Consider the following 15,400-nt stretch of genomic DNA (forward strand, 5'->3'; position numbering starts at 1 on the left):
ACTTGAACGGAATGAAGAGTGATCATGTCTGTGCTGAAAGGCTTTACTGAATTTAACAACTTTGCAAGCTCAGTGCACCAAACCTGACAGGTTTCAGCTGTCAAACCTACCCGTGGACCCAAACAGCTTTGCCTGCGGCTGGAATCTGTGCCAACAGAATGGGGGTGCAGAGCAGGCCCCTCCCGCAGGCTCCTCCCTGATGGCCGCGTGCTGTCCCCCAGGGGCGTCAGGACACCCCAGCCAGGGCGGAAGCAGACCCCTCACGAGAGCCGCCCCAACAGCGGGCTCAGCTCCCTGCTCCACTACGGCCTCCTGCCCAGGCTCCACGCAACACTGCGACTTTTCCATTTGCTGCTTCATCATCACAACGGTCCCACTGAAAGTGGTTTATTTATTCCGTTGTCAAAAACTGACAGTAAGTTAATACCTGCTCTGGCCGGCACGCAAGCGGAGTGGCACAAAGGAGGCCATCGGAACAGGGTAGAGGTCCTAAATTTACCTCAGAGAGAATGGTGCTTGACATGACCTCAGTTTCACTCACAAGTTTATGTAGTTCAGCCTTTGCTGGTAAATATTGCTGTGATTTATTATAAAAGCTTCCAAGTAAAATTTAAAAATTATTCTCAAAAGCTTAGCAAATATATTAGCCTCCTGTTACTGCTCTAACAAACTACCCAATTTAGCACCTTAAAACCAGACAAATTCATTACCAGGTTTCTGGAGATGACAACCCCATCTAACACCAAGGAGTCTGGCTTTACCACACGGCTGGGTCTTCTGGAGGCTCGAGGACAGAATCTCCCTCTTGCTTTTCCAGCCTCTAGAAGTCGTTTGCAGCCCCTTCCGGCACCTTCCAAGTCAGCACCCCAGCGTTTCCCAGCGCTCCGGCCACAGCGCCATGAACACACCAGCGTCTCCCTGTGGCCTCCGCAGCCTCCGCGATGTAAGGACCCCATGATCGCCCCGGGCCCACCTGACTGCGGCAAGACGACGTGTGCACGTGAAGACACTTAGGGAACTACACGTGCAGAGCTCCTTCTCCCACGGAAGCGAATGGCTTCACAGGCTCTGGGGAGTAGGACCTGGGCACTTTGGGGGACACTGCTTGGCCTACCACCATCAAACCCGTGTTTTCCTATCAGGCTCGGGCGGATGGGAGGAGCTGGGGCTCCAGCAGCACAGGGGCCGGGCGCTGACCTGGTGATAGCACTCTCCGCTCCTCTCGGCGCTGGCGAGCTCCTGGAGCTCCTGAGACGGATCGGCACCCGGGGAGATAATTATCAAGATCGGTTCGATTTCCAGTGTCTCTCTGTAGAGCCGTTTGAGATTGAGGGGGAGTGGGGACAGCTCCTTCAGCCCTGGAAGACAGATGTGAAAGACACGAAACGACAAAGTGACATGATTCCGACAAACTCTAGTCCAGCTAATTAAGGCTGTAGCAGAAAACATAGGTGAGTGACAATCCCAGACATACTAGAGTTTCCCAACTGTAAGATCACTCACTCACTAGTGATAACTACCATCTCAATGAACGTTCACATAAGGGCCAAGCACATCTCTAACCCATCTCCACTTGTCATCTCTGTGAATCACTAACACCGGCAGGTGGGCGTCCGGACAGCCATGCCCAGCACCCGAAGAACACACATCTGTGCTGTGCTCTTACTGTGCGACTTTCTGCCTGCAAGAGAAGACTGAACCCAGCCGCCCAGTGATACTGCTTTTCGTCCACTTCTGCTAAAATTTAAATGTTTCTAAGATTAAAGTATTTAGTAAAAGCCCAGCTAAAGAAGACCCACTTCGATTACTAATCAAAAGAGACTTGTTTGAGCTGACCTAAAAAGAGGAGTATGACACAAGAGTTGAAACACAGATTAGCAGAACATAACAGAACGACTCCATGGGCAAGAAAGGTGTCCCTCTATCCTCACAAGTACACATGATGAGACAACAGTGAACCCCAGAGATTCTAAAATCACTGGAGAAAGACATTCTTTTCTGTTTTTGTTGCTGTTGTTGTTGTTTTTGAGAAAGACATTCTTAAGGGTTTCTGCAGCCAGCACTTTAAAATACAAATCCAATGCCCTCCAGATAGGCTGAAGAAGACCCTTCTGGACGACTGACTGAGGAGGCGGACTGCACTCCTGCCTCGGGGCTTTCCTCTCTTCACCACGCCAAGTCCTCAGGGTAACTAAGAACTGTCACGGGCAGACGCTCCTAACCCCCACTGAGTTTGCACCAACTGCCTCTCGAAGTTCACCCGCCGCTCCTAGGGGCATGCCATATGAATTTCATTTTTAACTAAGTTGATGTTGCTAACAATCATCCTGTTTTAAGACCTAATCGAAAAGAGTTCTTAACTACTTGCAGCAACAGAATTAGCTATGCTTCTGTTCACCCACTGACTCATTCATTCATAAATTCAATAAACATTCTTGGCCAATTAAATGAACTGTCTGGTACTATAATATGTATCAAATCTTAAAAATGTATCTGGCCTTTGACTCAGTCACTGAGACTATAATAATTTAAGAAATAATCCGGGATGTGAATGCAGAAGCATGTACAAAAACTCTCGCTGCAGCTGCTGGTGCCCGTGAAAACTCGGGGGAAACAGCCTGAGGGGTCTGAGTGGTTTCTGGACGCCACATGGTAGGGCTGAAACCATGCTCAGGACGAGGTAAGCAGTGGCTGACTGGAAAGCAGACTGCTCCACAGATGACAGGAGTCCGTACCGGCACAACCTCTGCTGGGAAGGCACAGCAAGGCATGCCCGCTAGCGCCAGCCACGAGTACGTGAGGACACGGGGCACCCGCGGCTCCCTGTCTGTCTTCTCCATCTTCTCCCAGAGCTCCCCTGAGAGATATCATGTGATAAACGTCTGTGTATTTGTAGGTTCCTATAAAATAACTCCTGACTATAACAGGTGTTTTCTTTGGGAAATTACATGCCAATATAAAAGTGTCTTTAAAAACTTAAACTACAGATTACCACATCATTTCTTACATTAACAAATACAGACTACAAACTCCACAAGGACAGGAATCATGTCTGTTCTGCTCACCATTCTAGAGGCATCCTCTAGCATAAATTTAAATATTCCTTCTAAAGTTACAATTCCACAGAAGATAAACAGATGTTCATTAACTCATTTTATATAATATTTCAAAGTACTGGAACACTTTGAATTAGAGAAAAAAAACCCGTGAAAAAATATACCATTTATAATAGAAGTAATGTTCATGTTACTTGGAATCCCATATCAGCCATTCTGCCCACAAAACTCCCAATAAAATAACCCCACTGCATTTTTAACTGACCTGACCTAGACATATAATCACTGGTTTCATTAAGTCCTTTTGACTCACTATATCGCTAGCACTGTTAGGGTGAATCTTCCAAAACTAGTCAAACTGAAGAGCCACAGATGTTCACTGCACCGTAAATTATCACTACTGAAAAATCACTGGGATCTTAAATTTTGACCATGCATCTTTAAAATATTATCATTTCTTTTCAAAGGAAAAAAAGTGAGTCAAGGAAAAAACATAAACCTTTATTGCATTTTATTTTACTCAGATAAAATACCAAAATCGTTAAAGAAGAAATAATTCCCAGTATAAAAAAGAAAGAATACCAAAATCCGGCACTTTTTAGGTACCTAAGCGAATAAACAAAGTAGCAAATTAACATCAAACTATTCTAGGTGGTGAGTACAAAGATCCCTTCTTCCTCACTCCTCACATCCTCCCAGCAGAGAGACTGACAAGCTTCCCGTGTACAAAATTACACTTCCTATTTCAGCGAGTGAGGACAACTCTAAAAATCATACGACCAATGTCAAGGGAAAGAAAGGAAAGAGACAACCACTGTCTAACCCAAGGCACATCAACCAATTAAACGGGCAGAAGCTCTTTAAAACCTAGACTAATACTCAAGCCCAGAATTGAACAAGTCGAATGCTCCGTGGTAGGCAGAACCTGATGTGCTTCGGGGCCCTAAGCAGGCACTGCAGTGAAGGCACTCCGCAGGTACGGTGACGGTTACGGACCTCACAACAGCGCTCACCTCCATCGTCCTCGGAGGCCACTTCAATCACGTGGATCCTTAAAAACAGGAAGTTTCTCCAGCTCAAGTTGGAGAGATGCAGCAGGAGAAGCAGGACAGATGTGGCAGAGGGAAGAGCAGAGGGGTGGGAAGCCTGAGGAGGAGCCCCTCTGCCCTTGCTGCCTGTGACCAGGGAGGACAGGGGCCACAGACCCCAGAACCCTAGCGGCCTCCGCATGCCGAGGAAGGCTCCAGATCAGGCAGGGAAGGAGGACCTCAACCCCACAAGGCATGTAGCTGACTCTGAGAGGAGCCTGAACGAGCTGGGAGATGCCTCCTTCCCAGAGCATCCTCCTCCCAGAGAGCGCAGGGCCAATGCTAGGGTTCCACCGTGTGTGCTCGGAGCAGAGAAAGCAGGCCAGCCCAGTAGGCCTCTGACCCCCAGGACCATGAGACAGTACGTGGATACCGTTGGGAGCTGTTGATTTGGGACGATTTGTTACGGAGGCAACAGAAAATGCATATGCATGTCCTCCTGTCCTTCCCCTTTGCTCTCAGACACAGACTTTGTGAGCATGATGGAGCCACGGAGGCCAGGTGCCTGGGATGGGGCACAGGCACGCGTCCAGGAAGGATCTCCACAGCGGGGAACCCGCCTGGCTCACATTGACCTGAGGGTAGGGAGCCTCTCTGGGGCTGCCCTCAGGAACCTCACACATGCAGCACAGTCCCTGCTCAGAGCAGCTCCTTAGAAAAGTCCCAAGTGCATCCAAATTACTCACATAGCTTTTTAAGTTACTGTTTGTAAGTTTACAGATTATAAAAAGGATTGCCAAAACTTATTAAAACTCTTTCCATATGAATGATGCTTGAGAAATTATATTTGAAATCAAATCTTGACAATTTGATTAAAAAGAGGTAAGTGCTTGTCATTCTCTAGCAATTTGAATTTTAAAAACTTATTCATACAGTAGAAACCCAATTTTATATGAAAACTGTATTAATAAAACCATCTGAGCCAACACAAAGTCATCCAGCCGCGTACCAGTACATGTAACTTCTGCTTAAAAACAGACAGAATCTGACTTTAGAAGTATATTAAGTTTTCACGTACTTGAATATGTGGGTGTCATGAGGTCTTTAGTTAATGCCATTAAACCTCAAATGTCACTGAACCTGGCGGTGAGACAGTGCCGCAACGGAAGTACTCCACAGGGCTGGTAGAAGGTCGGACTACGAAGGCAGTAGGGAAGGTCATGTGTGATGTGGTACAAAGAGGACATTTTTAAAGACCATGGGAGTGAGGAAAGATAGACACTGCAAAGCCTCTCTGGAAACTGCCCTGTTTTACTGAAACGCCCCGGGTTAGAGCAGCAGATGATAAACACAGAGACGAGCCAGAAAGATCAGCAGTGTTGGGTCCTACAGAGGGAATTAAAGCAGCCTGATGGGGGCGCCTGCATGGCTCAGAGGGTTAAGCCTCTGCCTTCTGCTCAGGTCATGATCTCAGGGTCCTGGGATCGAGCCACGCATCGGGCTCTCTGCTCAGCGGGGAGTCTGCTTTCCCCTCTCTCTCTCTGTCTACTTGTGATCTCTCTCTCTGTGTCAAATAAATAAATAAAATCCAAAAAAATAAATAACATAAAATAAAGCAGGCTGATGTGCTGCCACTGTTCGGTGGCTCAGAAGGACCTGTCTGCGACCACAGTACTGTGAGCTGGCATCTGAACGACAGAGAGGAGTCCCCACTAAGAGGAAAAAGGGCTCCTCACAACAGGTGTCACAGGCACGTGTGAATCACTGTATCTTTCCCCTGAAATTAATACAGCACTGTATGCTAATTATATTTGAATTTTAATAAGATGACATTTTTTTTCTAAAAAAAAAGTATTAAAGGAAATAATAATCTTTACTATTGGAGAACTAAGAATTATTATTCCGGTCATTGGAAGATATCCCTGCATTAAATAAAGTCTCCAGGAAGGGACGCAAACACAGGAGGGAAAGCGCAGAGCCGCGGGCCGTGCGAGTACTGCGGGGGTTCTGACCACTGGTGCAAGGGGGCCAGCAAGAATGGCCCCGGATGGCGACAGACAAGCAAGCAGAGTCTTGTCAGCTTATGGAAGGACTCCAGAGTTTATTCTAAGCGTTTTGGGAAGATTTTGGAGATCTTGTGCAAACATGGAGATGATTTGGTTTCAATTTTTTAAAGACCACACAGCTGTATGAAGAGCATGGGTTGGAAAGGAAGAAGCACTCAAGTAGGGAGACCAACTAGGAACAAACACTTCTAGCCCCTCCTTCCCAGAAGCTATTTAAGTCCTATGGCACAACCAGAGACCACATAAATATGTGCCCTCACGTGACTTATGCTCCAGTTGGAGGCCCGACAATTAACAGTAGTCATAGTTCTGGAGAAAAACAAACAAGGTAAAGGAGTCAGAGTACGTTCTTTTGGAGAGAGACCTCAGGGAAATTGACACTGGAAAAATGACATCTGAGAAGAGAGCACTCTTGGAAGAAGGAACAGCAAGTGCAAAGGTCCTGAGATTGCAGAAACAAAATGGAGGTTCTAGAAGAACAGGGGGAAAGGGCCATCATGGTTGGAAAGGATTAAAAAGAGGGTGGGAGTGGAAGGAGAGGAGACCTAAGGGGGGAACAAAAGACTGAAAGACGTAAGACCATTTAAGACAAGGTAAGGACTCAGGAAGGATGAGATGCCATCACGAGACTTTGAACTGAGGAGCAGTAAGAGCTCACCTGTATTTCTAAGGGCACTCTGGAGGCTACGCTGAGAACAACCTGGGAGTGGGCAAGCAAAGAGGCCTGAATAGCAATAACCCTACTTAGGAAATCGTGGCTTAAACAGAGTGAGCAGATGGCAGTGGCGATGTGAGCAGTGGATTCCCAGCACATTCTGAGGGCAGAGCCAAAGCTACGGCGGTGACTGGGGTGAGGATAACAGCGTGCATTTGGTGGGTAGCAAATGACACAAAGTAAATTAACTGAGAGCAAATTTTAGAGACCGAGCCGAAAGAACCCGCTGGAGTAAGGAAGTAAAGAACAAAGAAAAAGGGTTCCTTTCAGGTGTTTGGTAGGAGCAAGGGAGTGGGTGCGGGTGTAGCTGGGTCAAAAGCTCTGGGCTGGTCCTGCTAAACCGGCAGGAGGGCATTTGTGGGAAAACATCAGCCAGGCCCTTGGGTGTACGAGTCTAGAATTCCAGGAAGAGGTCGGGGCTGAAAACAGGAGATCGAAGAGTCAGTCATTCACAGATGACCCTGCAAGCCAGGGATGGGGTGATTTACCTAGAGAGAGAATGCAGTGGAAGGAAGAAGAGGCCAACATTTGAGACCTGCAGAGAAACAGCCAGTGCAGCGAAATGACAAGGGAGAGCCTGAGAGAAGAAACAAAATCACCAAGACAAGAAAGAGCAGAGCGTTTAAAGGAAGCCACTGACACATGAAATAAGCCAAGGGCACAGCCGTCATTATGGCGTGCAGTGTGGGACGCAGCAACATGGCAGAAGACACCACTGAATGAAAGGGGCACAAGTTTGTGGGGCCATGGGGACTGACCCACCGAGGGAGCCGGCAGGACGCGGAGGGAGCACCGAGGGACTGGGTCACCACTCTCTCCCCGCCGAGGGACACACTGTAGGAGCAGGCCGAGAGAGGGTGTCTGGAACACAGGTGAGGCTGCGGGAGAGGGGATAAGGGCAGGAATAAAACACAAGGAGCAGCCAGGCCGGCCTTTGATGGGAGCAAGTCCGTCCCTCTAACAGAAGGGCGAGCAGAACCACCGCCTGCCCGTGCAGCCCCTTGGAAGACTGGAGGACGGGAAGTGCAGAACTCCTGTCTCCCTGCCTCTGTTTTCTCAAAACTAACGGGCTACTTTCACCAGCCAACTTCCCAGTGGCAAACAGAGGGACAGATTTCGTATTTACTAAATAATACGCCAACCACCCAGTACTACTTACCAGCCGTGTCGACCTTTGGCAACATGTTAACTGTCACAAGAGAAAGTGTGCTCCTGAGTATTTTTTGACATGGACACAAACATCTTGGTTAGCTAACACCTCACTTTCCAGAATCACAAGCTCGACATTTGTAACTCTTCAAGGAGTTAGACTCTCAAAATGTACTTTATATGTGAACGGTTCAACTACGCAACCGCGTGAATACGAGGCACTTAGGGCACTTAGGGCACGCCACAAGCCCGCCGACTAGAAGGCCTCTTGTCTGGCACCAGCAGCTCTCCCCTCATTTCTAGGAGCAGTCCCCCCTCCGGGATTCTGGGGGACAAACTGCTGTTTCATGTACTTCTGGCGGGATTAGCTGCAGAAGAGGTCATGTCACCCAAGCCCAGCACAGCAGAGTCCTTCCTGGGATTCGGGTGAGGCTGGGAGGGAAAGTTCCCCTTCATCACAAGGAGGTCGGCAGCCTGATGCCCAGGACAAACACAAACCCTGAGACTAAGGGCAACACACGTGCAGGAAAGAGAACAGGAACACAAAGACGGAGAGAGAAGAGGAAAGAAGGAAGAGGAACGGAGGGAGAACGTGCAGGACCGAGACCAAGAAAGAGTCCACGAGCCCTGTGGGTGCAGAGCCCTGCCCCGCACCTTCCCTTCTGAGTCCTGGTTCTGACTTTTCCCGTCTCGCTGGAGTGACTGTGAGAGGGGCACCCGCACTCACAACCAGGAGCTAGGCGGACAGACATTCTGCCAGATGGCAGCAGAGACAATCCAGGAGACAGACGTTCCGCGGAAGACAGGGAGACACTGCCCCTCATGCTTAAGGGAGGCCCAGGGCAGCGGCAGAAGCTCTCCACACCCCCAGCAGCAGCCCACCGAGCGACCGGGCTCATGGGAGCCTCCAATTGCCTGCACAGCGAGCACACACGTGTCCTACCAGAGGGCGAAGCAGAAGACAGCCGCAGTGCGGGCCGAACGCCGTCCCCCCCAGAAGAGAAGCTGAAGCCGCAACTGCAACAGCTCAGAACGTGACGTGACGTGGAAACAGGGTCACCCAGACAGAACCACTTAGCTTCCGGGGATGTTGTCCTGGGGCAGGGCCCGTAAGACATGAGACATGTCAGGAGAGAGATATGTGGGGAAAATGCCGTTCGGACGAAGCAGCTGGAAGCCAAGAAAGACCGGACGCCAGCCAGCCACCAGGATCCAGGGAGGGGCAGGGAGGGGCAGGGAGTGGTTCTGCGACAGGGTTCGGAGGGAGCCCGGCCTACGAGGATGCGGATTGGGGACTTCCAGCCTCGAAAGCCGGGAGCCGACCACTTCTCTTGCTTGAAGCCTGCTGGTGTACGATGCTTACCAAAGCCCCAGGAAACCAGTCTAGCTGGTGAGGGTGGGGGTGTCTGTGTGTGAGGGATCACGTAAGGGTTAAGGACACAGCTTTCCGTGAGCATCTGCCAAAAATATCCCTCTAAACTGGGGAAAATGTGGCCCTTCAGGATTTAGCAAGAAGAGCAACTATGGAGCTGGGTCTGGGTCCTGCCACTTGCTAGCTGTGGGGTTCTGTCTCCTGGTCTTTAAACCGATACTTAGACGCAGCCTCTCAGAGCACTGCCCTGGGGTGAAGCGAGCGGACGGGGGTGCAGGGTGTAACGGGGACAGCTCAAGTGTGAGCCGTCAGGAGATCGCGGACATCTGAGAGGACACGAGAGAGTGTGCTCACTGTAGAGCAGGGAGGCTGGGACGACCTCTCAAAAGACCGCCGCTGTGGTCGACTCCAACAGCGTCACAAGACAGCGCGACAGGGATTACTGAGCAAAGTTTCCATGGAGGAGCATGGAAAACCCAGTATATTGTTTTCAACTTCCTGAAATTCTGTGCTAAGCTTGCTCATATGATAAATTATAATTTAATGAAAATATACATAATAGTAAAAATTGTAAAAATATCCACATAAAATTTCATAGATGGGTAAAATGTTAAAAGAAATGGAGGACTTCTAGAAAAAAAAAGTCCGTATGCTTTTCTTTCTTTTTTTTTAATATTTTTAATACACCTTTTTTTTTTCATATTTTTTTTTTAATTTTATTTTTTATAAACATATATTTTTATCCCCAGGGGTACAGGTCTGTGAATCGCCAGCTTTACACACTTCACAGCACTCACCATAGCACATACCCTCCCCAATGTCCATAATCCCACCCCCCCAACTCCCCTCCCCCCATTAACCCTCAGTTTGTTTTGTGAGATTAAGAGTCACTTATGGTTTGTCTCCCTCCCAATCCCATCTTGTTTCATTTACTCTTCTCCTACCCCCTTAACCCCCCATGTTGCATCTCCTCTCCCTCATATCAGGGAGATCATATGATAGTTGTCTTTCTCAGATTGACTTATTTTGCTAAGCATGATACCCTCTAGTTCCATCTACGTCGTCGCAAATGGCAAGATTTCATTTCTTTTGATGGCTGCATAGTATTCCATTGTGTATATATACCACATCTTCTTTATCCATTCGTCTGTTGATGGACATCTAGGTTCTTTCCATAGTTTGGCTATTGTAGACAATGCTGCTATAAACATTCGGGTGCACGTGCCCCTTCGGATCACTACGTTTGTATCTTTAGGGTAAATACCCAGTAGTGCAATTGCTGGGTCATAGGGTAGTTCTATTTTCAACATTTTGAGCAACCTCCATGCTGTTTTCCAGAGTGGTTGCACCAGCTTGCATTCCCACCAACAGTGTAGGAGGGTTCCCCTTTCTCCGCATCCTCGCCAGCATCTGTCATTTCCTGACTTGTTAATTTTAGCCATTCTGACTGGTGTGAGGTGGTATCTCATTGTGGTTTTGATTTGTATTTCCCTGATGCCGAGTGATGTGGAGCACTTTTTCATGTGTCTGTTGGCCATCTGGATGTCTTCTTTGCAGAAATGTCTGTTCATGTCCTCTGCCCATTTCTTGATTGGATTATTTGTTCTTTGGGTGTTGAGTTTGCTAAGTTCTTTATAGATTTTGGACACTAGCCCTTTATCTGATATGTCATTTGCAAATATCTTCTCCCATTCTGTCAGTTGTCTTTTGGTTTTGTTAACTGTTTCCTTTGCTGTGCAAAAGCTTTTGATCTTGATAAAATCCCAATAGTTCATTTTTGCCCTTGCTTCCCTTGCCTTTGGTGATGTTCCTAGGAAGATGTTGCTGCGGCTGAGGTCAAAGAGGTTGCTGCCTGTGTTCTCCTCAAGGATTTTGATGGATTCCTTTCTCACATTGAGATCCTTCATCCATTTTGAGTCTATTTTCGTATGTGGTGTAAGGAAATGATCCAATTTCATTTTTCTGCATGTGGCTGTCCAATTTTCCCAACACCATTTATTGAAGAGGCTGTCTTTTTTCCATTGCACATTCTTTCCTGCTTTGTCGAAGATTACTTGACCCTAGAGTTGAGGGTCTATTTCTGGGCTCTCTATTCTGTTCCATTGATCTATGTGTCTGTTTTTGTGCCAGTACCATGCTATCTTGATGATGACAGCTTTGTAATAGAGCTTGAAGTCCGGAATTGTGATGCCACCAACTTTGGCTTTCTTTTTCAATATTCCTTTGGCTATTTGAGGTCTTTTCTGGTTCCATATAAATTTTAGGATTATTTGTTCCATTTCTTTGAAGAAAATGGATGGTACTTTGATAGGAATTGCATTAAATGTGTAGATTGCTTTAGGTAGCATAGACATTTTCACAATATTTATTCTTCCAATCCAGGAGCATGGAACATTTTTCCATTTCTTTGTGTCTTCCTCAATTTCTTTCATGAGTACTTTATAGTTTTCTGTGTATAGATTCTTAGTCTCTTTGGTTAGATTTATTCCTAGGTATCTTATAGTTTTGGGTGCAATTGTAAATGGGATGGACTCCTTAATTTCTCTTTCTTCTGTCTTGTTGTTGGTGTAGAGAAATGCAACTGATTTCTGGGCATTGATTTTATATCCTGACACTTTACTGAATTCCTGTACAAGTTCTAGCAGTTTTGGAGTGGAGTCTTTTGGGTTTTCCACATATAGTATCATATCATCTGCGAAGAGTGATAGTTTGACTTCTTCTTTGCCGATTTGGATGCCTTTAATTTCCTTTTGTTGTCTGATTGCTGAGGCTAGGACTTCTAGTACTATGTTGAATAGCAGTGGTGATAACGGACATCCCTGCCGTGTTCCTGACCTTAGCGGAAAAGCTTTCAGTTATTCTCCATTGAGAATGATATTTGCGGTGGGTTTTTCATAGATGGCTTTGATAATATTGAGGTATGTGCCCTCTATCCCTACACTTTGAAGAGTTTTGATCAGGAAGGGATGCTGTACTTTGTCAAATGCTTTTTCAGCATCTATGGAGAGTATCATATGGTTCTTGTTCTTTCTTTTATTAATGTGTTGTATCACATTGATTGATTTGCGGATGTTGAACCAACCTTGCAGCCCTGGAATAAATCCCACTTGGTCGTGGTGAATAATCCTTTTAATGTACTGTTGAATCCTATTGGCTAGTATTTTGGCGAGAATTTTTGCATCTGTGTTCATCAAGGATATTGGTCTATAGTTCTCTTTTTTGATGGGATCCTTATCTGGTTTTGGGATCAAGGTGATGCTGGCCTCATAAAATGAGTTTGGAAGTTTTCCTTCCATTTCTATTTTTTGGAACAGTTTCAGGAGAATAGGAATGAATTCTTCTTTAAATGTTTGGTAGAATTCCCCCGGGAAGCCATCTGGCCCTGGGCTTTTGTTTGTTTGGAGATTTTTGATGACTGTTTCAATCTCCTTACTGGTTATGGGTCTGTTCAGGTTTTCTATTTCTTCCTGGTTCAGTTGTGGTAGTTTATATGTTTCTAGGAATGCATCCATTTCTTCCAGATTGTCAAATTTGTTGGCGTAGAGTTGCTCATAGTATTTCTTATAATTGTCTGTATTTCTTTGGTGTTAGTTGTGATCTCTCCTCTTTCATTCATGATTTTATTTATTTGGGTCCTTTCTCTTTTCTTTTTGATAAGTCTGGCCAGGGGTTTATCRATCTTATTAATTCTTTCAAAGAACCAGCTCCTAGTTTCGTTGATTTGTTCTATTGTTTTTTTTGGTTTCTATTTCATTGATTTCTGCTCTGATCTTTATGATTTCTCTTCTCCTGCTGGGTTTAGGGTTTCTTTCTTGTTCTTTCTCTAGCTCTTTTAGGTGTAGGGTTAGGTTGTATAACTGAGACCTTTCTTGTTTCTTGAGAAAGGCTTGTACCGCTATATATTTTCCTCTCAGGACTGCCTTTGTTGTGTCCCACAGATTTTGAACCGTTGTGTTTTCATTATCATTTGTTTCCATGAATTTTTTCAATTCTTCTTTAATTTCCTGGTTGACCCATTCATTCTTTAGAAGGATGCTGTTTAGTCTCCATGTATTTGGGTTCTTTCCAAATTTCCTCTTGTGATTGAGTTCTAGCTTCAGAGCATTGTGGTCTGAAAATATGCAGGGAATGATTCCAATCTTTTGATAACGGTTGAGACCTGATTTAGGACCGAGAATGTGATCTATTCTGGAGAATGTTCCATGTGCACTAGAGAAGAATGTGTATTCTGTTGCTTTGGGATGAAATGTTCTGAATATATCTGTGATGTCCATCTGGTCCAGTGTGTCATTTAAGGCCTTTATTTCCTTGTTGATCTTTTGCTTGGATGATCTGTCCATTTCAGTGAGGGGAGTGTTAAAGTCCCCTACGATTATTGTATTATTGTCCATGTGTTTCTTTGATTTTGTTATTAATTGGTTTATATAGTTGGCTGCTCCCACGTTAGGGGCATAGATATTTAAAATTGTTAGATCTTCTTGTTGGACAGTTCCTTTGAGTATGATATAGTGTCCTTCCTCATCTCTTATAGTCTTTGGCTTAAAATCTAATTGATCTGATATAAGGATTGCCACTCCTGCTTTTTTCTGATGTCCATTAGCATGGTAAATTCTTTTCCACCCCCTCACTTTAAATCTGGAGGTGTCTTCAGGTTTAAGATGAGTTTCTTGTAGGCAACATATAGATGGGTTTTGTTTTTTTATCCGTTCTGATACCCTGTGTCTTTTGATTGGGGCATTTAGCCCATTAACATTCAGGGTAAGTATTGAGAGATATGAATTTATTGCCATTGTATTGCCTGTAAGGTGACTGTTATTGTATATTGTCTCTGTTTCTTTCTGATCTACTACTTTTAGGGTCTCTCTTTGCTTAGAGGACCCCTTTCAATATTTCCTGTAGAGCTGGTTTGGTATTTGCAAATTCTTTCAGTTTTTGTTTGTCCTGGAAGCTTTTAATCTCTCCTTCTATTTTCAATGATAGCCTAGCTGGATATAGTATTCTTGGCTGCATGTTTTTCTCGTTTAGTGCTCTGAATATATCATGCCAGCTCTTTCTGGCCTGCCAGGTCTCTGTGGATAAGTCTGCTGCCAATCTAATATTTTTACCATTGTACATTACAGACTTCTTTTCCCGGGCTGCTTTCAGGATCTTCTCTTTGTCACTAAGACTTGTAAATTTTACTATTAGGTGACGGGGTGTGGACCTATTCTTATTGATTTTGAGGGGGGTTCTCTGAACCTCCTGGATTTTGATGCTTGTTCCCTTTGCCATATTGGGGAAATTCTCTCCAATAATTCTCTCCAATATACCTTCTGTTCCCCTCTCTGTTTCCTCTTCTTCTGGAATCCCAATTATTCTAATGTTGTTTCGTCCTATGGTGTCACTTATCTCTCGAATTCTCCCCTCGTGGTCCAGTAGCTGTTTGTCCCTCTTTTGCTCAGCTTCTTTATACTCTGTCATTTGGTCTTCTATATCGCTAATTCTTTCTTCTGCCTCATTTATCCTAGCAGTGAGAGCCTCCATTTTTGATTGCACCTCATTAATAGCTTTTTTGATTTCAACTTGGTTAGATTTTAGTTCTTTTATTTCTCCAGAAAGGGCTTTTATATCTCCCGAGAGGGTTTCTCTAATATCTTCCCTGCCTTTTTCGAGCCCGGCTAGAACCTTGAGAATCGTCATTCTGAACTCTAGATCTGACATATTACCAATGTCTGTATTGATTAGGTCCCTAGCCTTTGGTACTGCCTCTTGTTCTTTTTTTTGTGGTGAATTTTTCCGCCTTGTCATTTTGTCCAGATAAGAGTAGATGAAGGAGCAAGTAAATTACTAAAAGGGTGGCAACAACCCCAGGAAAATATGCTTTAGCCAAATCAGAAGAGATCCCAAATCGTGAGGGGGGAGAAAGGGGATAGGAGAGGTTCAGAAAGAAGAAAAAAAAAAGAAAGAAAGAAAAGAAAGAAACAATTAAAAAAAGAAAACCAATAAAGAAAAAATATAAAAAGGAAAAAAAAAAA

The 15,400-nt window shown here is 45.3% G+C and overlaps 1 protein-coding gene across 1 annotated transcript in view; it reads right to left on the minus strand.

Moving 5' to 3' along the window:
* The window catches only part of LOC111153786 (dynein cytoplasmic 2 heavy chain 1), a 309,334-nt gene that overhangs the window by 118,313 nt on the left and 175,621 nt on the right, over nucleotides 1-15,400 (minus strand). Inside the window, 1 exon segment of the mRNA XM_022513025.1 lies at nucleotides 1,198-1,358. Coding sequence (XP_022368733.1) covers nucleotides 1,198-1,358 — 161 coding nt within the window.

This window comes from Enhydra lutris, unplaced genomic scaffold (genome assembly GCF_002288905.1).
Source record: "Enhydra lutris kenyoni isolate GAN:26980312 unplaced genomic scaffold, ASM228890v2 scaffoldscaffold34, whole genome shotgun sequence".
Lineage (NCBI taxonomy): Eukaryota > Metazoa > Chordata > Mammalia > Carnivora > Mustelidae > Enhydra > Enhydra lutris.